Source organism: Oncorhynchus masou, unplaced genomic scaffold (assembly GCF_036934945.1).
Source record: "Oncorhynchus masou masou isolate Uvic2021 unplaced genomic scaffold, UVic_Omas_1.1 unplaced_scaffold_16___fragment_2___debris, whole genome shotgun sequence".
NCBI classification, from domain to species: Eukaryota; Metazoa; Chordata; class Actinopteri; order Salmoniformes; family Salmonidae; genus Oncorhynchus; species Oncorhynchus masou.
This window is the reverse complement of record NW_027016525.1, coordinates 230,489-257,582: the sequence shown is the minus strand read 5'-3', so window position 1 is coordinate 257,582 and position 27,094 is coordinate 230,489. Positions and strand designations below refer to the sequence as shown.

Genomic DNA, 27,094 nt, shown 5'->3' with positions numbered 1-27,094 from the left:
TGGTGGTGCTGCTCACTGCTGCTGCTTTGATCAGCTAAATAGAGAGCTGACAATGAACGCAGTGCAGACATGTGTTGCACAGGACCTCCAGTGTACAGTCTGAAGTTTACAGGTCTGGTGGAGGCTGGCCCATTCGAAGTTAGGGGCTCAGCCTTCAGCCTCAGGAAAGTGTGACTGACTGCCTCTGCTCTGACTGCCAGTGGGACATGATGGAATCCTGGGCAACTCCACAGTGACCTCCTCTGGTCATGTCGGGTCACTGTGTTTTTCATCAGTGATTCCCTCCTGCCTCGAGTCTTCAATATCGTAACCGTCCAGCCAGGCTCTGTCTGATCCAGCCCTCCCTGTCTCCCTGATGACTTTCTGGGTGCTGGGAGTGGATGAGCAACATTCAAACACCCCACCTCCTCTCAGCCGTACACACATCTATACGCACATCAGACGTCCTGCCTACCAGATTTGCCAATAACAGCTCTGCTTCCGTCCCAATTACAAGCTTTACTAGTGACATTGAATTTCAACTAAGGCGATAGAGTGGGGAGAGTAGAGTTTACGTGATGTATTGTTGTCTCTATCTTCTTGCCCTTTGTGCTGTTGTCTGGTCCCAATAATGTTTGTACCGTGTTTTGTGCTGCTACCATGTTGTCATGTTGTGTTGCTACCATGCTGTGTTGTCATGTGTTGTTGTCTTAGGTCTCTCTTTATGTAGTGTTTTGGAGTCTCTTGTCGTGATGTGTGTTTTTGTCCTATTTTTATTTTATTTTTAATCCCAGCCCCTGTCCTAGCAGGAGGCCTTTTGCCTTTTGGTAGGCCATCATTGTAAATAAGAATTTGTTCTTAACTGACTTGCCTAGTTAAATAAAGGTTAAATAAAAAATAATGTCTGTGATAGGAGAACACTGAGGATGGATCAACAACTTTGTAGTTACTCCACAATACTAACCTAAAAAAGATTATAAAACATGCATCCTGTTTGCAACAAGGCACACAAGTAATATTTCAAAAAATGTGGAAAAGCAATTCTATTTTTCTCCTGAATACAAAGTGTTATGTTTGGGGCAAATCGAATACAACACATTACTGTGTACCACTCTCCTATATTCAAGCATGGTGGTGGCTGCATCATGTTATGGGTATGCTTGTAATCGTTAAGGACTAGGGAGTTTTTCAGGATAAAAAAGAAACAGAATGTAGCTAAGCGCAGGCTAAATCCTAGTGCAAAATCTGGTTCACTCTGCTTTACATCAAACACTGGGAGATGAATTCACCTTTCAGTTGTACAATAACTTGAAACACTGCTTACCAAGAAGACAGTGTATGTTCCTGAGTGGCCAAATTACAGTTTTGACTTAAATTTGCCTGTAGGTTGTCAAGCAATGATCAACAACTAATTTGACAGAGCTGGAAGAAGTTTGAAAATAATAATAGGAAAATAATAATGGTTAGATGGGTGAGAAAAAAAATATATTTAATCAATTTTGAATTTAGGCTGTAACACAACAAAATGTAGAATAAGTCAAAGGGTATGAATACTTTCTGAAAGCACTGTATATGGAATAATGCTTGGGCAGACAGGTCCCTCATAGGACATTTCACATGGAAAGCATTTAAAATGTAACACTTTGATGGAGAGCTTTGGCCCCAGTTCTCAGAGGTGCATCTGATCTGTGAAAGAGAGCATGGTGGCGCAGGACTCTTGCCACTGTAGTCTCAGTTTGATATCATCATCAGATCTGAGTCTTCCACCTTTGCCCAGCCACGCGTGTAAGTAACCCTGACTGGCCACTGCCATTGATGGATCTGAGAAGACCCTGCTGCCATGATATACTATGGAAACGTCCTTGGACTAAACCTTACTTCCAAATGGACTGGCTAGCTAAGCATACCTAACATGGACATTTCAATATTGTCTGCTTGCAGTTAGCTAACTAGCGTCACAAAATTGGCAGCAAGATTCCAAGCCAGCTGAGACTGCTGAGACCATAGATGATTTATACACATTCATCATTGCTACTAACACACAAATAAAATGACTTAGCTATATTGACAATTTTATTTTTAGTTACGGAGTGTTTTCCAGAAAAGGGTGGAATAGATGGCTACCAAATTGAGATACTCTTTATTTGCTAACATTAGCCATCTTACGTTAGCTAATGTCATTCAAAGATAGAACAAACAAACATGATTACTCTGCTGAAGGTAGCTACCAGTCTAGCAGTGACTAATATGACATAGAGGACATTTATTGACAGTGGGTATACCAAAAGATAGTTATATGATTTAGCTGATGGCTTTCAGAGTTCAATACAGGTCTGTAACGTTAGATAGCTAGCTAACTTACCCATCTAGGCTAGCTAATGTTAGGTTACCTCAAATTGTTAATCTTTTGTTTTGAAGGGAAGAAAAATCGCTGTTATCATACCACTTCTCAGCTGTCGTCGAAATAGATTCCCCATCAGTTAAGCCTTTAATTCCCTATGATAGTCTTTGGTCACCGCACCATCGTAGAGATGATTTTGTGTTGGTCGTTGGAGGTAAACAACAACATTATTCAAGTTTGTATCAGCATTCACTCTAAATGCCGGACTTTGTGGTTTACTAAGAGCATCAAGGATTGCTCTGTACTTTGCTCCATTCATCTTTCCCTCAATCCTGACTAGTCTCCCAGTCCCTGCCGCTGAATAACATCCCCACAGCATAATGCTGGCACCACCATGCTTCAACGTAGGGATGGTGTCAGGTTTCCTCCAGATGTGACACTTGGCATTCTTGTTTCTCATGTTCTGAGAGTCCTTCAGGTGCCTTTTGACAAACTCCAAGCGAGCTGCCATGTGACTTTTACTGAGGAGTGTCTTACTTTTGGTTACCCTCCAATAAAGTCCTGATTGGTGGAGTGGTGCAGAGATGGTTGTCCTTCTGGAAGGTACTCCCATTTTCACAGATGAACTCTGGAGCTCTGTCAGAGTGACCATCAGGTTCTTGGTCACCTCCCTGACCAAGGCCCTTCTCCCCCAATTGCTCAGTTTGGCCAGGCGGCCAGCTCTAGGAAGAGTCTTGGTGGTTCCAAACTTCTTCCATTTAATAATGATGGAGGCCATTGTGTTCTTGGGGACCTTCAATGCTGCAAACATTTTTTGGTACCCTTCCCCAGATCTGTGCCTCGGCACAATCCTGTCTCGGAGCTCTACGGACAATTTATTTGACCTCATGGCTTGGTTTTTGCTCTGACATGTACTGTCAACTGTGGGACCTTATATGTGACCGACTATCTCAAATCGGTCTTATGTAGCAAAATTTGAAATTGTGTTTTTTACATTGGATATAAGTAGAGACTACAAAATGGTATATCATACACTACAGTTGAGGAACAATGGGAAAGTAATTTTGCTATGGAAGTTGATACACCTATAAAGTCACTTTTGAGAAAATGGCCTTTGAATGTTTTGGTACTACTATTGGAGAGCCCTTCTTTGTCTACATCCATTCAGCATTGTTCACACCCTCTTAAAACCTCTTGAAACTCCCCATCCCGGATCCGGGATCGTGACTAAAGCCTCAGGCTCATTAGCATAACGCAACCTTAACGATTTCTGAAAATCGCAAATAAAATGAAAATAATGCGCCTACTCTCAAGCTTAGCCTTTTCTTAACAACACTGTCATCTCAGATTTTCAAAATATGCTTTTGCACCATAGCAATTCACTAATTTGTGTAAGAGTATGCTAAGCTAGCTTAGCATTTTGAGTAGCATTTAGCACGCAACATTTTCACAAAAACCAGATAACCAAATAAATAAAATAATTTACCTTTGAAGAGCTTTGGATGTTTTCAATGAGGAGACTCTCAGTTACATAGCAAATGTGCAGTTTTTCCTGAAAGCGTCTTTGTGTAGGAGAAATCGCTCCGTTTTGTACATCACATTTGGCTACCGAAACGAACCGAAAATTCAGTCACCTACAACGTCAAACTTTTTCCGAATTAACTCCATAATATCGACCGAAACATGGCAAATGTTGTTTGGAATCAATCCTCAAGGTGTTTTTTCACATATCTCTTCATTTATATATCGTTCGTGGAAGCCTGCTTTCTTCTCTAAATTCCATGGAAAAATACTTGCAGCTGAGTTTTGCGCACCAATTTCGGCGCAGGACACCGGGCGGACACCTGGTAAATGTGGTCTCTTATGGTCAATCTTCCAATGATATGCCTACAAATACGTCACAATGCTGCAGACACCTTGGGGAAACGACAGAAAGGGGAGGCTCGTTCCTCTCGCATTCACAGCCATATAAGGAGACAATGGAAAACGGAGCCTCAAAAATCCTGCTCATTTCCTGGATGCCGTCTCATCTTGGTTTTGCCTGTAGCTCACGTTCTAGGGCACGCACAGAGACTATCTTTGCAGTTCTGGACACGTCAGAGTGTTTTCTTTCCAAAGCTACCAATTATATGCATAGTCGAGCATCTTTTTGTGACAAAATATTGCGCTTAAAACGGGCACGTCTTTTTATCCAAAAATGATATAGCGCCCCCAGAGTTTCAACAGGTTAAGCTTTAGCCCCATATATTTAAGGGTTGATTAGAGCGTTCTGTACTAACAGCAGCAGTCAAGCACCCAAGCTAACTTGCTAGCTACTTCCAGACATCTAAGTGAGAGATAGAACAGCTCACTGAACATTACTCACCCTAGCAGAGATGGTTAGGCTGTTATGTTATCCAGAGCATTGGTGACTGCAACTGTGCTGTCAGATTGTCCGTTTGTAAATTCATAGTGTTTTCACGTTCAGAGAGCACACTGGACGCTCTGGCCGATGAGTAAGTTTGATCCGAACATTCTGACCTCACAACGGCAGTCAAGTGCCCAAGCTAACTGGCTATCATTGGCTAGCTTGCTAGCTACTTCCAGTCAAATAATGAGAGAACACACCACTCTGACCATTTTCCTCGCCCTAGAAGAGTTGGTTAGGCTGTTTTCATGTTATCTAGAGCGTTGATGACTGTAACTGTGCTGCTTGCAACAATTTATTATGTTTTAAACACTGATTTCAAAACTCGGTCCTCCAAAAAGTGGACGGCATACGCACTAAACGTTACCTGGCGAGCTAGCCAGTTAACGTTAGCTAGCTAACAGTACACTTTAACTTGACAGTAGGTTTATGCAGTTTTACTATGCAATACATTAAAAAAAGCTGCATTATACCAGATTACCTAGACATACTGACCAATCTAGGTCCACTCATTATCTTAGCCTATCATGGCTGTTCAATAGAAACAGAATACAGAGTTCAATTTCAAGTCTCATAGCAAAGGGTCTGAATACTTTTGTAAATAAGTATTTCAGTTTTTTATTTTTAATACATTTGCAAACATAAAAGCAAAACAGTTTTCACTTTGTCATTATGGGGTATTGTGTGTTGATTGCTGAGGATTTAAAAAAATGTAATCCATTTTAGAATAAGGCTGTAATGTAACAAAATGTGGAAAAAGTCAAGGGGTCTGAATACTTTCCGAATGCACTGTAGTAATGACTATATGCTGTGTCAGCGCCAGTGTGAAATTCCCCTTTAAGCTACATGTCAGAGCCAGGCTAGCCTCCCCACAAATACCACATCAAACTAATTCTGTGGAGAGAAAGAGAGATGGACAGACAGAGAGCGAACAAGCACAGGGACACGGTTGGTTGCTATTCCCCTGGCACAATACAATGTATTTTTTTCCTTTCAAAAGGTACATGCACACGATATTTATTTAATGCATAAGGGTTGCGTATGGACCACTAACCTATCTTATTATGTCAAGGAAAGCAATTGAAATGGGTTATCTAAATAGGAAATAAATAGTTTGGGAGTATTATACAATAGCACTGCTTGAGGGACCATTGATTTGAAGAGACCAAAGGGATTTTATGACTAGTAAATATTGGCGTTACATGAAAGAGGTGGGGAGTCACTCAACAGGATATTGGTACAGTAGGCAACACAGAGAAGATTGGATTTGTGTCAACAAATAATTCATAGAGCACTGTTGACAGGTGGTGATTGATTAAGTACTAAAGTAATGGTTTAGCATGGCTATGTGTTTTCCAGTACATTTCATAGTTAAACCAAATACGTTAATAATATGTAAAAAAAATACAGTTAATTTAGTGCTTAAGTTAGGTTAATGCTCAAACTGATATACCCGTCTGTATCTGTCACAAGGCTTTCATAATGTGACTGATATTGATAATTACCTTTTCATCAGAGGGCGACATTCATTTCCATGCTCAAGCATCTACTAAATGTTTTTTCTCAATATTAATTTTCCTCTGCTATGCCAAATAGATTTTAGGCTCTCGTCCAAGACGGAACATTTGAAATTATAAATGGTTCTTTCTGGTAAGATTTGTTATTACTTTAACTGTCCATTGGGTCTTACAATACATTTTTTTGTCTCTGTCGAGGGGATGAATTTGCACGTCTCCTGAAGTCATCTCTACAGTATCAGCCCAGCAGTTACATGGCTGCCTCAGGGGATATTGATGTGTTTCTGTGGGCTGTGGTAGAAAGGCTGTGGATACGTCCCAAATGGCACCCTGTTCTCTTTATATTGCACTACTTTTGACCGGGACTCATATGGATGAAATGTTTATACATTTACTGAAAAACAATACTATGGTGCCTGGTGAAGGGTTTCATTTATCTCATTATCTAGAACAGAGAGGGTTAGAATAGACATGACTATTAAACTTGGAAAGCATTTTACACATTTGCAATACCCCTATATGGGTTAGTATACTAAATTCATTGCATTGTCCTGAATGATAATGGTTATGCCTAAAATAGTATGTAAACTCAGCAAAAAAAGAAACGTCCCATTTTCAGAACCGTGTCTTCAAAAGATCATTTGTAAAAATCCAAATAACTTCACAGATCTTCATTGTAAAGAGTTTAAACACTGTTTCCCATGTTTGTTCAATGAACCATAAACAATTAATGAACATGCACCCGTGGAATGGTCGTTAAGATACTAACAGCTTACAGACGATAGGCAATTAAGGTCACCGTTATGAAAACTTAGGACACTAAAGAGGCCTTTCTACTGACTGAAAAACACCAAAAGAAAGATGCCCAGGGTCCCTGCTCATCTGCGTGAACGTGCCTTAGGCATGCTGCAAGGAGGCAAGAGGACTGCGGATGTGGCCAGGGCAATAAATTGCAATGTCCGTACTGTGAGATGCCTAAGACAGCGCTACAGGGAGACAGGATGGACAGCTGATCGTCCTCGCAGTGGCAGACCATGTGTAACAACACCTGCACAGGATTGGTACATCCGAACATCACACCTGTGGGACAGGTACAGGATGGCAACAACTACAACTGCCCGAGTTACACCAGGAACGCACAATCCCTCCATCAGTGCTCAGACTGTTCACAATAGGCTGAGAGAGGCTGGACTGAGGGCTTGTAGGCCTATTGTAAGGCAGACATCACCAGCAACAACGTCGCCTATGAGCACAAACCCACCGTTGCTGGACCAAACAGGACTGGCAAAAAGTGCTCTTCACTGACGAGTCGCGGTTTTGTCTCACCAGGGGCGATGGTCGGATTCGCGTTTATTGTTGAGGGAATGACCGTTACACCGAGGCCTGTACTCTGGAGCGGGATCGATTTGGAGGTGGAGGGTCCATCATGGTCTGGGGTGGTGTGTCACAGCATCATCGGACTGAGCTTGTCTTTGCAGGCAATCTCAACGTTGTGTGTTACATGGAAGACATCCTCCTCCCTCATGTGGTACCCATCCTGCAGGCTCATCCTGACATGACCCTCCAGCATGACAATGCCACCAGCCATACTGCTCATTTTGTGCGTGATTTCCTGCAAGACAGGAATGTCAGTGTTCTGCCATGGCCATCGAAGAGCCCGGATCTCAATCCCATTGAGCATGTCTGGGACCTGTAGGATCGGAGGGTGAGGGATAGGGCCGGGAACTTGTCCGGGAACTTGCAGGTGCCTTGGTGGAAGAGTGGGGTAACATCTCACAGCAAGAACGTTATGTTCATACAAATATTTACACATTAAGTTTGCTGAAAATAAACACAGTTGACTGTGAGAGGACTTTTCTATTTTTGCTGAGTTTATGTCTGCTCGTGCATCATGAATCATGTCAAACATTATGTTGGAAGGAATCATCTTCTATGATACCTGATGGGTTTATTAGAATAGAAGGGCAAAGATAAGGCTATGGGATCTGTGTCTCGCTCTCCCCATTTGTTTTGTATGAGAGAGGAACTGACCAATGATCAATGTAACACTTGTAACTGAGTCTTTTGTTGCGAAACATAATTTCCAATGGTGTTTTATCTCAGTCTGAATACATTGTTTCACTGCTGAGTTGTAGAATGGCGGCCCTTAAACAGAAAGAAGGGTATTGTCAGATATTGTCAGAGGTCTCCTTTTGTTGTTGCCACACAGAGCCATGTTGTGTCTCATGAAGAGTTGAAATGTCATAGTCCGGAGTCAAGAATGTGGAAAACTCATTAAACACATGTTGAAAGCTTAGATAAATCCCCCCATCCCTCATGGGGGATTGACATCAACTGGACAATATTTCATATTTTAATGCTTTTCCTAGCTACGTTTATGCAGCGTTATAGCTTGTTTGTATGCCATTTGGGGGCTTGCACTTGTGTGAAGCTCTTGCAAGTAATTGTGTGTGTGTGTGTGGCGCGCACACACGAGTGTGTCACAGCTCAGTGGTCATGGCCCTCTGAGCTTCACCACAGAAAGGGCCAGTATGCAGAGTGCTCGTTACATCATGCTTGGCTGCCTCTCTCCCGTTGAGACCAGACAACTCTGCTTGGCTCCTCTGCATGCCCCTACATAGCGATTCCCCCCCCCCTGCCCTGTCCTCTATTTCCTTTGGGTAGTTTGGAACCTTTACATTTCCTTGGGGTAAGCACATATCTATAAGGTGATCACTGTTACTTTCACCAATCCAACCCATTCAGGTCTATGGTTATTTCATGGAAGGTAGAAAGGAAGGATGCATTTCTGAAGTATTCGAACAGAGCACTGGTCTCCCAGCTGTATGTCTAATATCTCTTCTCCACATTGGATTCCAGACAACTAGGAAGTCACACCCTACTAAACAGTAGGCTGTTATTTGATAGTGTGTTGTTTATCCAGAAACAAAACAGGTGGAATCATGTATTGCATTGTGTTGTGTATATGGCAGGAATGCTGCTTGTCCAGCCACACATTTTTGTCCCTTTCAAACCCACTGAACCATCAGAGCGCTGCTGAATTAAGAGAAACTGCCTCGCTCCTGGCTGCATCCCAAATGGCACCCTATGCCCTACATAGTACACTACTTTTGGTGAAAGGTAGTGCACTATATAAGAAAAAGGATACCCTTTGGGACATATCCCTGGTTTGTTTCCATGGTACTGTTATTATGACATTTTCCTTCCCTCTCTCCCTGTTTTCAGTTCTATTTCATTCTGCTTTCTTCCCCTCCTGTGATGAGCTTACAATTGCCATTGGAGGACATCACGCTGAGATAATACTTATTTGTCCTGCGGAGAGCGCATGCATTTTTATTTGTTAGGATTGGCTGAGAGAGTCAACATAAATATGTGTCCACATATGGTCACCCTATTCCCTATAGTGCAGTACTTTTGAATAGGGATGTGACCATTTTTTTTCTTCATGTTTAAACTGCATTTTTTTCTCTCTTGGTTTTCCGTTAAAAAGATAAGAAAATGTCATAAAATGCCACGTGAAATCCTATTGCGTGTTATGACCACCAGAATCAGTTTTTGGCTGCATGTGAAATATTGTCCCGAAGACAACCGTTCATTCACATTGACTCTAGTGTTCCTTCTATTTGTTATGTGCATTAGCGACTCACAACAAAAATAAATCTAAGTTATTTTCCTTATATTCTCTTTTCCCTCCATTACGTCTCTCACGCAATTTCAATCCAACCACTCCCTCTACACACCCGCGTGCTGCGTAAAACATATCTAACTGATGGAATACACAAACCAAACTGTAGAAAAGCTACATTCCTAGCCAAATCAATACAGCTTTAGCACAAACTCTAAATGGACTGGTTGATTAAAGTAGGGAAATATGTGCTCCAGGCACTAATTTTGGAAAAGTTGATGCGTCCCATCTATTTTAGCCTTTTTTGTGAAGTGTGCAGCTATAGTGTGCCATTTAGAATAGGTTACAACCCCCACCCCCTAAACCTAGGCAGGTTCCAGACTGAAATATGCAACAAAATTATTGTTTTGATGAAGGCAAATAGCATATTCATTAGTCTAGGAGCCTACTTTGTTTCATGTTAAACAAAATCCTGCCCACCAAGTTTAAGCTTACAAATCAAACACAGGGCAAAGGAAAACACACTCCAAATGCTGGTATCTATTAGTTAAAAGGAAATAATTGTTGCTTTCTAATGCTGTTAACTATATGTCTCAACTCCCATTATAAAGGGAATAACACCCTATTGAGACAGGAGTAAATGGTGAACAGTGATATTGAGAAAGACGCGCCTGTTCAGTAGCGCGAATGTCGCTTGCAGCCCTTCATTTAGCAAATTAGCTCTCAACTCAAGTAGGCCATTGGCAATGGCTGCATGTCAACTGCAGTAATTTCTATAATCAGCGCTTTCTTGTCCAACTGTTAACGGCGATGTCGTCCGGAGTGTTGTTGTGTTAGGTAGGCCTATTTGTTGCATTTTTTTCCTTCCATTTATCAAGCTTATTGGGACCTGTTAGTGTTTTTTTTGTGATAGCTGCACTGTGATTTACATTTTGTGCTGAAAAAACACTTTTGGTTAGGGATTTTTTCTTCAAATCAAATCAAACTGTATTTGTCACATGCGCCGAATACAACAAGTGTAGAACTTACCGTGAAATGCTTACTTACAAGCCCTTAACCAACAATGCAGTTCAAGAAGAGTTAAGAAAATATTTACCAAATGAACTCAAGTAAAAAATAAAATAGAATAAATTATAAAATGTAACACAATAACATGACAATAACGAGGCTATATTTGTAAATTTGTACTTGTGAGGTGACTATGCATAGATAATAAACAGCGAGTAGCAGCAGTGTAGAAAAGAAATGGGGGGGGGGTCAATGCAATAGTCAAGTGGCCATTTGATTAATTGTTCAGCTGTCTTATGGCTTGGGGGTGGAAGCTGTTAAGGAGCCTTTTGGTCCTAGACTTGATGCTCCGGTACCACTTGCCATGCGGGCAGGAGGGTTTTCCTTAACGCTAATTATTCAGTTTCGTTTACGCATTTTAACGTTTAAACATTCACTCACATACATTTGACCAAAGCACATTAAAACGTGTGCACTATATAGGGAAAATGTGTGCCATTTTGGTTGTGCATAAAGTCTTAGGAGAGGCAGAGAGATCTGGCATAGTGTCTGTTTTGCTCCTCCATGATCTGTCCTTCATAACGTCTCAGTGCCCTCACTCACTCACTCACTCACTCACTCACTCACTCACTCACTCACTCACTCACTCACTCACTCACTCTCCAGCCTTTTTCATGCTTATTAAACAATGCTATTTCTCATTGGGCAGGTCTTAAGTGTAGAATAGCAGCACGCTCTAATGGCTCTTTCAGGGGGCAGGCACCCGTTGATTAAAGGCTTTGGGGTAAACATGAAAGAGTCATATCTAAGAGATGAGATTTGGGAAGAGGAAAACCCTCCTGCCCTCTCTCTATGCTCTGACCTAAGAGTACTAGTACTAAACCTAACTATCTACATGATGTAGCATCTTTACTTGAATTTACCCTAGTATAGACATGTAGTCACTTTTCGGTTACTGCTTGAGTACATTAGGGTCGTTCTACAAAAAGAGTGCTTATAGTGTCCCTTTGATATTTTAAGTAGCAATTGTGCACCAATATTTCATTTTAAAAGCATTTTAAAAAAATAAGTGCCCTTCAATATAAACCACATGGATCATTTTTTGTATTTTTTATATGATTAAAGACTTGCTAAAGTGCGAAAATTCAGCATTTTGTCATGTCCCTCCGTTTGCCCTATGTGAATTCTAGGAAGAGTTTAACCCACTTAACCCCATCATTTCCCCAAGTTTTCACCATCATTTTAAAGCCCTAGTTATTTGGTTGCCACTCCCAATTGCACACAACAAGCTTCCATTCCCCCTGTCGCAAGGGGAGTCATGGTTGATTTAAGATGGAATTGTCAACCCTGTTACTTTAATAGGATCTTACTATAGTATTTTGTTTATTTCACTTCATAATATGGGAAACGTGTTTTTTATAAAGAACATGTGCTCTTTATGTCAGAATGTTAAAATTAGGTGAAATCAACGTTTTTGTGGACCAATTTACACTTCTCAAAAGTTACCGAATTTGTGGAACCATCCAATAACTCCTTTGACAATATTGTAAACTTTCAAGAGTGTGTTTTTAAAATTTTTATTCAAATCACCAAGGCACACTGCCTGCTTGAATGAAGTGAATGCATTTAGTTGGTTTGTGATTATTCTGAGATGTTGACCTCGACTCATTAAGTCTACTATTTAAAACAGCCGTGCCTCTGTCTTGTCTCTTCCCTCTAGCTAATTGGCTCTGTGTGACTCCTGGCTAATAGGTTGAGCCTGACCGTCCACAGATGAATGGACTCTTATGCAGACTGTTACTTCCTCATTCAAGAAGCTGACTTGGCCAGGTCCATCCTGCTGGAGGCCAGCCACAGACTGATTAGATGCATTCAGATTTCAGCTCACATGTGGTTCAGTTGAAATAGATCCAGACTAGATGATGCTTTTCAGAAACATCTGTCTTCCTGGCATTGTATAACATTAGTTCCAGGCAGCTTCCATGCTCACTCACTGGATTGGTCATGTGCCTGTTTGGGTGCTCATTGCTCATTTTTATGTGCAATTTTTCACTAAAGATTAGGATTGCCCACTATGATAAATATAATAGACCTAATTTACTTCTATAGTTTTATCAATTCTATGGACATAGACGGCGGAATGATTTTTTGACAGGGGGTGCAGGATTCTTTTTGCCTGATTTAGATATGTTTGTGCTTATAATTTCCAATATTTTAGTAGTCGATACACACCTTCTCTTCTGTCATTAGGCCTATATGTTGCCCCTAGAAGATTAACCCTTGCTCACCAGAATAATGTCATAAATTGATAGAATGAATAGTTCAATCTAGTTGACATCGGTAAAGTTCTCTATCATCTCGGTTTCTTTCATGGAGCAAAGACGTTTAGGGACCAGAAAAAACCTGGAAAGATTTTCTGTGCAAAGGATTTTCTGTGCAAAATTTCCAAATGACATCAGTTTGACCGGTTGTAAGGAGGTACGCTACTATCAGTGTTTATGATGCTATTGAAGAGCTCTGTACAGACAGTATCTAACTGCACATTCAAATTCTCTAAAGATGCATAAAGAAATAAATCATATTTCTCTACTCCTGTTCCCGAGTAAAAATGTAGCCTACATTTGGTGTATCACTTTACTGCAAGAAATGCTTAATTCTGCAGGAGTTAACATTAAGGCTATATAAGAGGTTACTCTGTCAATCACCATATTCTTATCGGCAGACTCAGTAGCCTCGGTTTTTCTGATGACTGCCTTGCCTGGTTCACCAACTACTTTGCAGACAGAGTTCAGTGTGTCAAATCGGAGGGCATGCTGTTCGGTCCTCTGGCAGTCTCTATGGGGGTGCCACAGGGTTCAATTCTCGGGCCGATTCTTTTCTCTGTATATATCAATGATGTTGCTCTTCCCTGATCCACCTCTACGCAGACGACACCGTTCTGTATACTTCCGGCCCGTCCTTGGACACTGTGCTATCTAACCTCCAAACGAGCTTCAATGCCATACAGCACTCCTTCCGTGGCCTCCAACTGCTCTTAAACACTAGTAAAACCAAATGCATGCTGTTCAACCGTTCGCTGCCCGTTCGCACGCCCGACTAGCATCACCACCCTGGATGGTTCCGACCTAGAATATGTGGACATCTATAAGTACCTAGGTGTCTGGCTAGACTGTAAACTCTCCTTCCAGACTCATGTCAAACATCTCCAATCTAAAATCAAATCTAGAGTCGGCTTTCTATTCCGCAACAAAGCCTCCTTCACTCACATCGCCAAACTTACCCTAGTAAAACTGACTATCCTACCGATCCTCGACTTCGGCGATGTCATCTACAAAATAGCTTCCAACACTCTACTCAGCAAACTGGATGCAGTTTATCACAGTGCCATCCGTTTTGTTACTAAAGCACCTTATACCACCCACCACTGCGACCTGTATGCTCTAGTCGGCTGGCCCTCGCTACATATTGGTCGCCAGACCCACTGGCTCCAGGTCATCTACAAGTCCATGCTAGGTAAAGCTCCGCCTTATCTCAGTTCACTGGTCAAGATGGCAACACCCACCCGTAGCACGTGCTCCAGCAGGTGTATCTCACTGATCATCCCTAAAGCCAACACCTCATTTGGCCGCCTTTCGTTCCAGTTCTCTGCTGCCTGTGACTGGAACGAATTGCAAAAATCGCTGAAGTTGGAGACTTTTGTCTCCCTCACCAACTTCAAACATCTGCTATCTGAGCAGCTAACTGATAGCTGCAGCTGTACATAGTCTATCGGTAAATAGCCCAACCCAATTTTACCTACCCTCATCCCCATACTGTTTATATTTATTTACTTTTCTGCTTTTTTGCACACCAATATCTCTACCTGTACATGACCATCTGATCATTTATCACTCCAGTGTTAATCTGCAAAATTGTAATTATTCGCCTACCTCCTCATGCCTTTTGCACACAATGTATATAGACTCTTTTTTTTCTACTGTGTTATCGACTTGTTAATTGTTTACTCCATGTGTAACTCTGTGTTGTCTGTTCACACTGCTGTGTTTTACCTTGGCCAGGTCGCAGTTGCAAATGAGAACTTGTTCTCAACCAGCCTACCTGGGTAAATAAAGGTGATTTTTTTTTTTGACCTACAGTCAGTGTCCAGATTTCTGTTTCCATTTAACCCATCTGAACAGTATGCTACAGTTCCCTTGATGTGCCAAAGGCCTATTTGAAGTCCCCATCTTGTGACTGTCGAACATTAGCCTACTTTTCTGACCCTCCCTTCTCTTTATTTTCAACTCTCCATTTCTCTTATTGAATAAACACTGATTGTCATTTTTGCCTCCGTGGATCGACATTAACTTTTTCGGCCTGTTTCCAAAACCATTTGGCGATTGGTGTGTAGACTATTTGGCACGTGAAGCTTAATTAGGCTTACACACTAATGTCAGATAACCTAAAATAATCAAAGAAAAACCTCAATGTAGCCTACAGATATACATTTAACAACAATGATATACGTATGATTTTTTTTAAAGGTATTGTTTTCTCTTTCTCCAACCAGCCCACAACCCCCCTGCCCTTCATCCACACAATACTTAATGACTCTAAACCTGCCCATCCCGCGGACATACTACATTACCAAAAGTATGTGGACACCTGCTCGTCGAACATCTCATTCCAAAATCCTGGGCATTAATATTGACTTTGTCCTCCCTTTGCTGATATAACAGCCTGCACTCTCCTGGGAAGGCGTTCTACTAGATGTCGGAACATTGCTGCGGGGACTTGCTTCCATTCAGCCACAGTAGCATTAGTAAGGTCGGGGCACTGATGTTGTGCGATTAGGCCTGGCTTGCAGTCGACGTTCCAATTCATCCCAAAGGTGTTCGATGGGGTTGATGTCAGGGCTCTGCAGAACAGTCAAGTTCTTACACACCAATCTCAACAAACAATTTCTGTTTTGACCTCGCTTTGTGCATGGGGGCATTGTCATGCTGAAACAGGAAAGGGCCTTCCCCGAACTGTTGCCTCAAAGTTGGAAGTACAGAATCGTCTAGAATATCATGATATGCTGTAGCGTTAAGATTACCTTCACTGGAACTAAGGGGCCTAGCACAAACCATGAAAAACAGACCCAGACTATTTTTTTATCCTCCACCAAACTTTACAGTTGGCACTATGCATTGGGGCAGGTAGCGTTCTCCTGGCATCCTCCAAACCCAGATTTGTCCGTTGGACTACCAGATAGTGAAGCGTGATTCATCACTCCAGAAAATGCCTTTCCACTGCTCCAGAGTCCAATGGCGCGAGCTTTACACCACTCCAGCCAAAGCTTGGCATTGCACATGGTGATCTTAGGTTTGTGTGCGGAAGCTCGGCCATGGAAACCCATTTCATGAAGCTCCAGACTAACCGTTCTTGTGCTAATGTTGCTTCCAGAGGCAGTTTGGAACTCAGTAGTGAGTGTTGCAATCGAGGACAGACAAATTTGATTTATTTATTTGTTTAGATTTTTTGGTACTTTTTACCCCTTTTTCTCCTGATATCCAATTGCTAGTTACAGTCTTGTCCCATCACTGCAACCCCCGTACGGACTTGGGAGAGGCGAAGGTTGAGAGCCGTGTGTCCTCTGAAACACGTCTCCGCCAAGCCACACTGCTTCTTGACACAGTGCTCTCTTAACCCGGAAGCCAGCCACACCAATGTGTCGGAGGAAACACCGCACAGCTGGTGACCGAAGTCAGCGTGCACAAGGAGTCGCTAATGCGTGATGGGACAAGGACATCCTTGCCGGCCAAACCCTCCCCTAACTCGGACAATGCTGGGCCAATTGTGTGCCGCATCATGGGTCTCCCAGTCGCGGCCGTCTGTGACACAGCCTGGGATCAAACCCGGGTCTGTAGTGACGCCTCTAGCACTGCGATGCAGTGCCGTAGATCGCTACGCCACTCGGGAGGCCAGGACACAACTTTTACACGGTTCAGCACTCGGCGGTCCCTTTCTGTGAGCTTGTGTGGCCTACCACTTTGCGGATGAGCCATTGTTGCTCCGAGGCATTTCAACTTCGCAATAACATCACTTACTTTTGACCGGAGCAGAAATCTGATGAATTGACTTGTTGGAAAGGTGGCATCCTACGACAGTGCCACGTTGAAAGTCACTGAGCTCTTCAGTAAGGCCATTCTACTGCCAATGTTTTTCTTTGGAGATTGCATGGTAGTGTGCTCGATTTGATACACCAGTCAGCAACAGGTGCCTACATACTTTTGTATATATAGTGTATAACCGCGGGGACTGCGGGTTGTAAGTCAACCCGCGCATCTCTACCTTGTAGCCCTGGCTACGCTCTATGCATTTCAAGTCCTAAATCCATAGGTGGCAGTATGAATCAAGCTAAATCTGCGTGGTGGTGACTGGTGGTTGGTTCCTGTGCCATTAACATGGCTGGCTGCTGGCTGGAACCGTATCTGAGGACAAGATCACACCTGGGGGATGCGGGATGGTTTCACAGCAGCATAGCACAGCGTTGGCCAGCCCAATGTTCAACCTGAGTCAGAGGGAGGGAGAGCTAGCATGCACACACATGCACAACACAACACACACACACACAGAGGGGTGGGGTTGGGGGGTGGATGATGCGGTAATGACAAAAGACAATCTCTCTCTCCCCATCTAATCTTTTTGTTATGGCTGGGGTTACACATGCAGTCATCTGATTAGAGAACACTAGAGGAGAACTAGATTGGGTTACAGTAGGTCAATGTGAGAGAAAACGGAGCGGGAAGGAAGGCATACTGTTCTTATGGATATGAAATGTCAATTTACTTCCTGGTATTTGATGTTTTTCCCCCACTGATGTTTTTGGTCAGATTGATTGCTCCCACAGATGTTTTTATTTATTTACCAACCAGGATTGCTGTCTTCGTGTTGTAGTGATACTTAGGTATTTTTACTGCATTAAATTATGCATTACATTTTGGGTGTGTAGGCCTGTACTATATTAGCTTTGATGAATGTATGGATGCCCTTAGGCATACATTGTGTACTTACAATGTGTAAACATCTCTCATGGCCCATCATGCTGTCTTTTCATGGCTGTGAGAGGCAGTCTGTGTGTGAAAGGATAGTTGTTCAAAGATGTCCTTTGATAGCTCTGATGTTTCAGGGAGAATAGAATAGCAGACATACACTTTTTGAGTGGCATGGCCCTGCACTGTGTCCCCAGAGAAGAGGTATGAGTGGGGACACACACATGCATGCAGGGACACACATGCATGCAGGGACACACACAGGCATGCACGCACACACACACTAAAGTTGCTAGAGATTGATGCTTCCAGCGGTGCCAGTGCGTCAGCGTTTGGGATCATAACAACAGCCAGGGAATAGTGCTGCATCCCAAATGTCACCCTGTACCGTGTACTGACCAGGGCCCTGTGGGCTCAAAAGTAGTGCCCTATGTAGGGAATAGGGTTCCATTCGGGATGCACGCAGTGTTCTGCTCAGCACTGGGATTTGCTGCTTCTATTCCTGTCAGTCAGCGAGGAAATGTACACTAATCTCAGTCATCCTCACCAAGGGGACAGAACAGAAACCCTCATGAAGATCCTTAGCTCCTGTCCTAGAAACAACACCTGATTTTTTTTTAAACCACGCCAAAGTAGCACCCTTAACTTACTTCAGAGGCACACCACATACAAGCGCATAGCAGTACCCTACTGGTATGTGCTCTCTCTCTTTTGTCTGTCTGTCTGTCTGTCTGTCTGTCTGTCTTGTCTGTCTCTTAACTCACTCACTCACTCACTCACTCACTCACTCACTCACTCACAGTCAGACTGAGATACACACACATATGCATTCCCCTGAACTGGCCGTTGTGTGTGTTACTGCTGGGTGTCTCTGCAGGCGGATCTTTCTCTCTCAGGGCTGTCAGACAGAGCAGAGCTGCTATCAGCACAGGGAGCTATTCTCTCTCTCTCTCTTTCGCTGTTTATCCTGAGCCCGTCCCGCTACGACACTCATCATCTCTCAAACCCCATCTGGAAAAAGTTCATCCAGCAAGAACTCTCTCTCTCTCTCGCTACGCTCTGACTGCAGGTCCAATCAGGAAACCCAAGTATGTGGAAAGCCCTCGTGTTCCTGGAGACGCCATTATCTCAGAGCTGAGGAAGGTGGCTGATAGCAAGACAGAGTCCTCTCACAATGGTGAGTGTACTGTGTTTGTGTTTCTATGGGGTTTGTTGGGGTTTGGCTGTGATAGTTTTACAGTTTTATTTGTCGTATGTACAGGATACACATGCTACACACCGTTCAACAAAACTTGCAGGTTCCATCTCGACAAAAACCCCCACAAAATAACAAGCAATTTAAAAACAACATCATTAATCATCATGAGTAGATCGACGGTCAAGAGACAGAAGGTTGAGAACGTTCATGGCTTGAGTGAGGTCACCATAGGGAGGAGGTGGTCAAGGGGAGAGCCAGGAGGAGACAGGCAGCACGTTTTCATCACCGTGTCTCGCCATCCACGCCGTCAGTGTCTTCGCAGTAGGACTCAGTCAGATGACGTCAGAGTTCTGTACTAGCCACTGGGCTAGTAGCTAGCTAGCTACTCTTCACCACTACCAAAATGTAGCACCCACTTGGGTGATATTACTGCAGTCACGAGGCGTCAGAAAGCACACCACACTTTAATTGTAATTCAGGAGTGTCCTTATAACTGGTTATTTGTCATCTCTGTACAACTTTGTATTCAAACAGTTGGCATACCTGTAATCGAATAAAAACGTTACATGGTAGCATAAAAAGGGAGAACCATGCACAGTAGTGATCATTTTGATGAACCTATTACAGATTTTTGGAAAATGTATTTGCATACTAAATTAACAAAATAGTAAAAACATGATTTATTATCAGATTTTCAAAACCTTTAAATTAAATTTAGAATAGAACAATAGGAAATTACTATGGAAAAATAATATTACTTAGATTGTATTACTTTATTATTTTTCATTCCTTTTAAAGTCATCATCTCATCTCTACTCAGGCAGTATGAGCCAGCCAGACAGACCCATCTAATGTTATCTCTGTGCTCATCATACTGTACTTTTTTTGTCATTCTATTTAGTTAGATTAGCGTGCTAAAGTATGCTGCAGAGCTGTCTGAAAATCATTTGACTAGTTCTTCAAAGTAGATAAGGCATACCTTCACGAACTGTCTCTATCTCTCTCGCCGTTGTGTTGTGTACATTCCTCTCTCATTCTGGTCTATGCGGTCTGTGTGTATCTAACCTAACATACCCGGCATAAAAGTAAATCCTTCTCTGTCTTAGCCGGTAAAAACAGGTGCAATGGATTATGGCCATTGTAGTTAACTACCACATTGCTGTGCTGAACTAGGTTGAATATTTGCTTGATGAAAACTCCAACTCCCTTCAGCTCAGCGTCCCACATAGTTCTTGACTTGATTTCTCTCGTGAATTATTTGAGTTCTCTCTAGTGTCTAGAGAAATGGTGCGTTGGGCTCACACAAAGAAATAAGTAAAATTAATTCAAGTAATTGAACAGATATAGGTCAATTAGTTGTTTAATAACCAAAACCCCAAAAAACTAAATGTTGCTTAATTCATCGCTCAGCACTAATGTTGATTGCATGAATCTTAAACATACTGATTGATTGAATTACTTCTAATTCATTTGTTATTAGATTCAATTATCACTTTACCTATCTTTAAAATAACAGGCGTTTTGGTGTCAAGTGTCAATCATAGAGAATGCCATTGAGGGCTTCCACCATTTAAAAGTAGTTAACTGGGTAGGGATTCCTATGGGCTGGGAGTGATCAGCCAATGATCAGAGAGCATTGTCTTCTTCAAATTGGGTGGCCTATGGTTTTTAAACCAAAGGGAATATCCAGGAACCAAGACCAAGATTTATACCAGGGCATTGGTCCCAAGATCCAGTGAATTGAGACCATGACAAGTTAACGACCGAATTTAAGATCAAGAGTGCATGGGCCCTTCTTCAGTTTTAAGAAGCAGTAGAGTACAAGTAGAGTAGAATTGATTACTGTAGAGCACAGCTCTACATGTTTAATTTATTGGTAAAAATGTGTATAAACATAATTCCACTTTGACATTATTGGGTATTGTGTGTAGGCCAGTACATACATTTGCATCTTTGCTCAAATGCATGTAATGCCTGACAATATTCCAGAAATGTATGGCTATGACATCTCGTCGATTGGGTTGGCCAAAGTGGTTCCTAATTCGCTTCCATAAATTACTCTTTACGTATTGATCAATGGAGAACATTTCTTTGGCCACCAAGCAAAAACTTTGGCAGTGATATAATTTAAATTGTGATGGTGAGTAAAAAAAACTAAACTTCGGATTTCAACTAATTTTAACATCCTATCATGAAGAGCACATGTTCACCTTGATAACAAACACGTTTCCCATTTCAAGAGGTAAAAATGTTTAAATTCTATAGTAAGTGCCGTTTTTCAGCGTAATTAAATAATGAGATCGGGCATTAGGCTGTTTTTATTTATTTATTTGATTTCGATTTAAACCAAAACTTTAGAGCCTGGTCAAAAATAGCGCTCTAAATAGGGAATGAGGTGCAATTTGGGCTGAGTCTCAGAGTGAGCAGCTTACTTAAGGTGCACAGGCTCGTAACACGGTAAATTTGTTGAATGTTGGGGGGGATCAAGTACAGTCAGTCCCGGACTCCTTGTCATCAAACAAAGCCCAATATAACCTGCCCTGAGTTTACACCTCCACCCTCCTCAGAGTACCATACATTTCCGTCATGTTTTACCCCTCCAGCCCAATTCCCCCTGGCTGGCCTTTCACAGTGGGCTTGCTGACCCCAGAACCCCTCCAGCTCCTCATCCCCCAGCACTCTGCCACCAACATGTGTTTACAGGAGTGGGCTGGCCCAGCGTTGTCTTAACCCTGCGTGTGCTACAGCCTGTGTATACAGAGACACTCAGTGCAGCACTCCCCTCTAGGGTTTCAGCTCTGTGCCAAAATGGGATTTTCACGCAATGGAAATTCTACATGACTGTGGCAGATCTGGAGGCCTCCGGACATCTCTGCTGTAGCCTTACTACTCCTCCAGGCCATGGGGATTCTTAACCATCTGACTGACCTGGTGGAAAGGGATGCGACCCAAATGTTCCCTATGTAGTGCACTACTTTTAACCAGAGACCTGGGCCCTGGTCAAAAGTAGTGTACTAAGTAGGGAAACAATTTTGCCATTTGGAACGCATGTAAAGTTAACCCGAACAGCAGGGGAAAATGAAGTCGAGCCGTAGTACACATCTCAGCAATGGTAGAGACTGTGGAGGGAGCTTTCTCTGGGCATGTTCTGTGTCAGGGGCTGCTAATGCATGCAGTGTGTACCTCTACCAGCCAGCCTCCCATACTTCTTACGCCTCATCTAGAGCACTTACCATAAAAAGAGGAATTTGGACTGCCGAGAAATAACACTGCCATGAGGAATTAGTCAACATATTTCAGTAATGGCAGACAATCATGTAGAATAAATCATGTACAATTAGGCACTTTATAAGAACTCTGTAACGAGGCCTAATTGGTACTGCTCAGCTGTCGTGAGGCCCAGGTGCACACACACACACTGCTATAGAGTTTCACCTCTCATTCTGAACTCTACACAGACTCCAGTGAGATCACACTCCTCTTTGAATGTCCTTTAAAGTTGTGTGACTTGAAATGTACTTGGGGATGTGTGCTTGTTTCAACCATCGTTCATCCACTCTCATGTCAACAATGAGCTTGTGTTAGTTCTGTGGGAGTAATGTGTCACCGACAGACAACTACACTGACTGACACGCATATTTGGTTGGTTCTGAGAGGTTATGCTAATCATGTGACCACCAGGGTTCAATTAAGAGGGTTTGCAACATCGTCAGTGTAACTGTGGAATGCTGTCAGAGAGGATCGGAATGTCGGAATGGGAATGAGTGGAATTTCCATCTGAAGTTTGCAGCATGAGAACTGTGTGACATTTAGACCAGGATCAACAGCGCAGCGGCTCAGACAAGTTGTAAAGAGCCTTTTTTTCTTCTGAACGATATCTCCTTTCCAAGGAGATTTACAAGGTTTCACAGCAATGCCAATGGATGGATAATGAAAGCGAGAAAGAGGGAGTGAATGAGAGACTACTGGGTGACTGAAGAGAACGGACAGTAGTGATGGGGGGGAAAAGTCGATGCAATTACATATCTTTCTATATTTTTTGACGATATATCGTATCGTGTCGTTTTGATAGGGAACCAATTTGTTTTCAGCACTTTTATTTCCATGACGGATCAAAACTAGTTTTGTCATGGCTCTCTCTTGTCCCTTTGAGGCAGACATATAGTGAGCAATATGTTTGGAACAACGAATCGCAATAAAATCACAGTATATAATCACAATACATATAGAATTGTGATAATTGCAATATATATTGTATTGGTACCTAAGTATTGTGATACTATTGTATTGTGTGGTGCCTGGCAATTCCCAGCCCTAGGGGCTTTGTAGGGGGGTTGAATGGTTTGTCTATGTGCTGGATGTCACAGGAAATGCTGGATGTCTTTTTAAGATAACAATTTCAGTCTTTTATGTTGTATTTAATGGATACCACAACTCAGGCACATGGTTTCTGTCCTCCATTTGTTTTTTTGTTGGGCTTTAAAATGGTCTTTCCTTGGAGGATGGGGTTGGGTCTAAGAAAATAAATGTGTTTCTGGACTGGAGTGAAGGCATCTCACTTTGATTTGTCTTTGAAGATGGATACAGTTTCCTGCATACCAGTGGTGTGGTGTGGTGTGTGTGTGTGTGTGTGTGTGTGTGGTGTGTATGTGTGTGTGGACATGCAAGTGTCTGTCATGCATTTTGCGTGTGTGTGTATGAAACAGAAAGACAGCAGTGGTCACAGACCTCGAGGTATTTCTCTGTCAATCAGGTCTGAACCATAGCTCTCAGTTCTCTTGCTCTGTTCTCTCTCTCTCTCTGTTCTCTGTTGTCTCTCTGTTCCTCTTTCTCTCTCTGTTCTCATGCTCTATCTCCATCCCCTCAGCCTTTTCTTTCACTCTTACTAAATCAGGGATTTGAAAAAGTGGCTGAAACATTTCACGTCCGTGTTTCTTGCGACATTCATGCACTTTTGGATCTATCGGCAACCTCAAGAGGTTAATTCGTTGTGGATTTGGATGGAACAAATTGATCGTCTACAGTAAACATTTTCTGTATCTAGGGCTGTTGCAGTGACCGTATTACCGCCACACCATCAGTCTTGAGTCATGACCGCAGTAACATTCTACATGACCGTTGAGTCACGGTAATCTCCTCTTATGCACTCTGGACATGCCTTGGTAGTATACAACTCGCTAACGACCATCAGGTTGCTAATGGCCTGGTACTCAGGGCTCTGTTGTCCCTGTAACTACTCTGACAGCAAAGCAAATGCAATGGAAAATCACATCAAATCCGTATCATCAAAACCGTATCGTGATTTTAAAACCCAACTCTCGGTGCACGATCTATTTGAAGAAAGAAGTTGAGTGGAAAACATGGTCATTGTGGATGTTGTTTCAAAGCCAAAAACAGCTAAATGGACAGTGCTTTCTAAGGTGATGATTAATTCAACACACCAATCCACATGTTGTTACTTTACAGCCTTATTCTAAAATTGCTTAAATACATTTTATTCCCTCATCCGTCTACCATAATGACAAAGCGAAAACAGGTTTTTAGAATTCTTTGCAAATGTACACTACCATTCAAAAGTTTGGTGTCACTTAGAAATATCCTTGTGTGTTTTTTGTGGTATCCAATTGTTAGTAGTTACTATCTTGTCTCATCGCTACAACTCCCGTACGGGCTCGGGAGAGACGAAGGTCAGAAGCCATGCGTCCTCCGAAACACAACCGGGCCGCACTGCTTCTTTAACATAGTGCGCATCCAACCCGAAAGCCAGCCGCACCAATGTGTTGGAGGAAACACCATGCACCTGGTGACCTGGTTAGCGTGCAGTGCGCCCGGCCCGCCACAGGAGTTGCTGGTGTGTGATGAGACAATGATATCCCTACCGGCCAAACCCCCTCCCTAACCTGGACGACACTAGGCCAATTGTGCGTCGCCTCATGGACCTCCCGGTTTTGGCTGGCTGCAACAGAGCCTGGGCGCGAAACCAGAGTCTCTGATGGCACTGCAGTGCCCTAGACCACTGCGCCACCCAGGAGGCCCTTGAAATGTCCTTTTTTTTTACACTACTTTTTGTCCATTAAAAAACATAAAATTGATCAGAAATACACTGTACACATTGTTAATGTTGTAAATGACTATTTTAGCTGGAAACGGCAGCTTTTAAAAAAATATCTACATAGGCGTACAGAGGTCCATTATCAGCAACCATCACTCCTGTTTTCCAATGGCATGTTGTGTTAGCTAATCCAAGTTTATCATTTTAAAAGTGTAATTGATACCAGAATAGAAAGAGGAGTGGGAGGCTCCGGTGCACACCTGAGCAGGAGGACAAGTACATTAGAGTGTCTAGTTTGAGAAACAGATGCCTCACAAGTCCTCAACTGGCAGCTTCATTAAATAGTACCCGCAAAACACCAGTCTCAATGTCAACAGTGAAGAGGCGACTCCAGGATGCTGGCCTTCTAGGCAGAGTCTTCTCTTCACTGTTGACGTTGAGACTGGTGTTTTGCGGATACTATTAAATGAAGCTGCCAATTGAGGACTTGTGAGGCGTCTGTTTCTCAAACTAGACACTCTAATGTACTTGTCCTCTTGCTCAGGTGTGCACCGGAGCCTCCCACTCCTCTTTCTAATCAGCTTCCAACTCACACTCTCAAACACATATATCCCCTGAACGCAACTCACTCTCCAGATCCCAATCACCTGAATTCTGATCACCTGTTCACACACATGTATGTCATTTACACACACTATTTAGTTCAGTTCTTTGCACCCCATCATTGTGAGGTATTGTTTGTTTTGGTACACATTCTAGTCGGAGCTCTGTTTATTTCCATATTGTGTATTGTAGGTTTTGGCCATCCTCACTAACAACTTTTTTTGCCTATCAGATTTCCTGTCATCAGCCTCTTGCCTGATCTCCCAGAAAACCTTATTAGCCAAATCAAATCAAAATCAAATCAAATCAAATTTTATTTGTCACATACACATGGTTAGCAGATGTTAATGCGAGTGTAGCGAAATGCTTGTGCTTCTAGTTCCGACAATGCAGTAATAACCAACAAGTAATCTAACTAACAATTCCTAATCTACTGTCTTATACACAGTGTAAGGGGATAAAGAATATGTACATAAGGATATATGAATGAGTGATGGTACAGAGCAGCATAGGCAAGATACAGTAGATGGTATCGAGTACAGTATATACATGTGAGATGAGTATGTAAACAAAGTGGCATAGTTAAAGTGGCTAGTGATACATGTATTACATAAGGATGCAGTCGATGATATAGAGTACAGTATATAGGTATGCATATGAGATGAATAATGTAGGGTAAGTACAGTCAAAACTGTTCGCTGCTCTGGCCCCCCAATGGTGGAACAAACTCCCTCACGACGCCAGGACAGCGGAGTCAATCACCACCTTCCGGAGACACCTGAAACCCCACCTCTTTAAGGAATACCTAGGATAGGACAAAGTAATCCTTCTCACCCCCCCCTTAAATGATTTAGATGCACTATTGTAAAGTGGCTGTTCCACTGGATGTCATAAGGTGAATTCACCAATTTGTAAGTCGCTCTGCCAAATGACTTAAATGTAATGTAAATGTAATATATAAGGTAGCATTGTTTAAAGTGGCTAGTGATATATTTACAACATTTCCCATCAATTCCCATTATTAAAGTGGCTGGAGTTGAGTCAGTGTCAGTGTGTAGGCAGCAGCCACTCAATGTTAGTGGTGGCTGTTTAACAGTCTGATGGCCTTGAGATAGAAGCTGTTTTTCAGTCTCTCGGTCCCAGCTTTGATGCACCTGTACTGACCTCGCCTTCTGGATGATAGCGGGGTGAACAGGCAGTGGCTCGGGTGGTAGATGTCCTTGATGATCTTTATGGCCTTCCTGTAACATCGGGTGGTGTAGGTGTCCTGGAGGGCAGGTAGTTTGCCCCAGATGATGCGTTGTGCAGACCTCACTACCCTCTGGAGAGCCTTACGGTTGAGGGCGGA

The 27,094-nt window shown here is 42.6% G+C and overlaps 1 protein-coding gene across 1 annotated transcript in view; it reads left to right on the top strand.

The window, feature by feature from the left end:
• LOC135538662 (protein TANC1-like) overlaps nt 1-27,094 on the top strand; it is a 293,087-nt gene that overhangs the window by 101,436 nt on the left and 164,557 nt on the right. Inside the window, 1 exon segment of the mRNA XM_064964546.1 lies at nt 18,963-19,070. Coding sequence (XP_064820618.1) covers nt 18,963-19,070 — 108 coding nt within the window.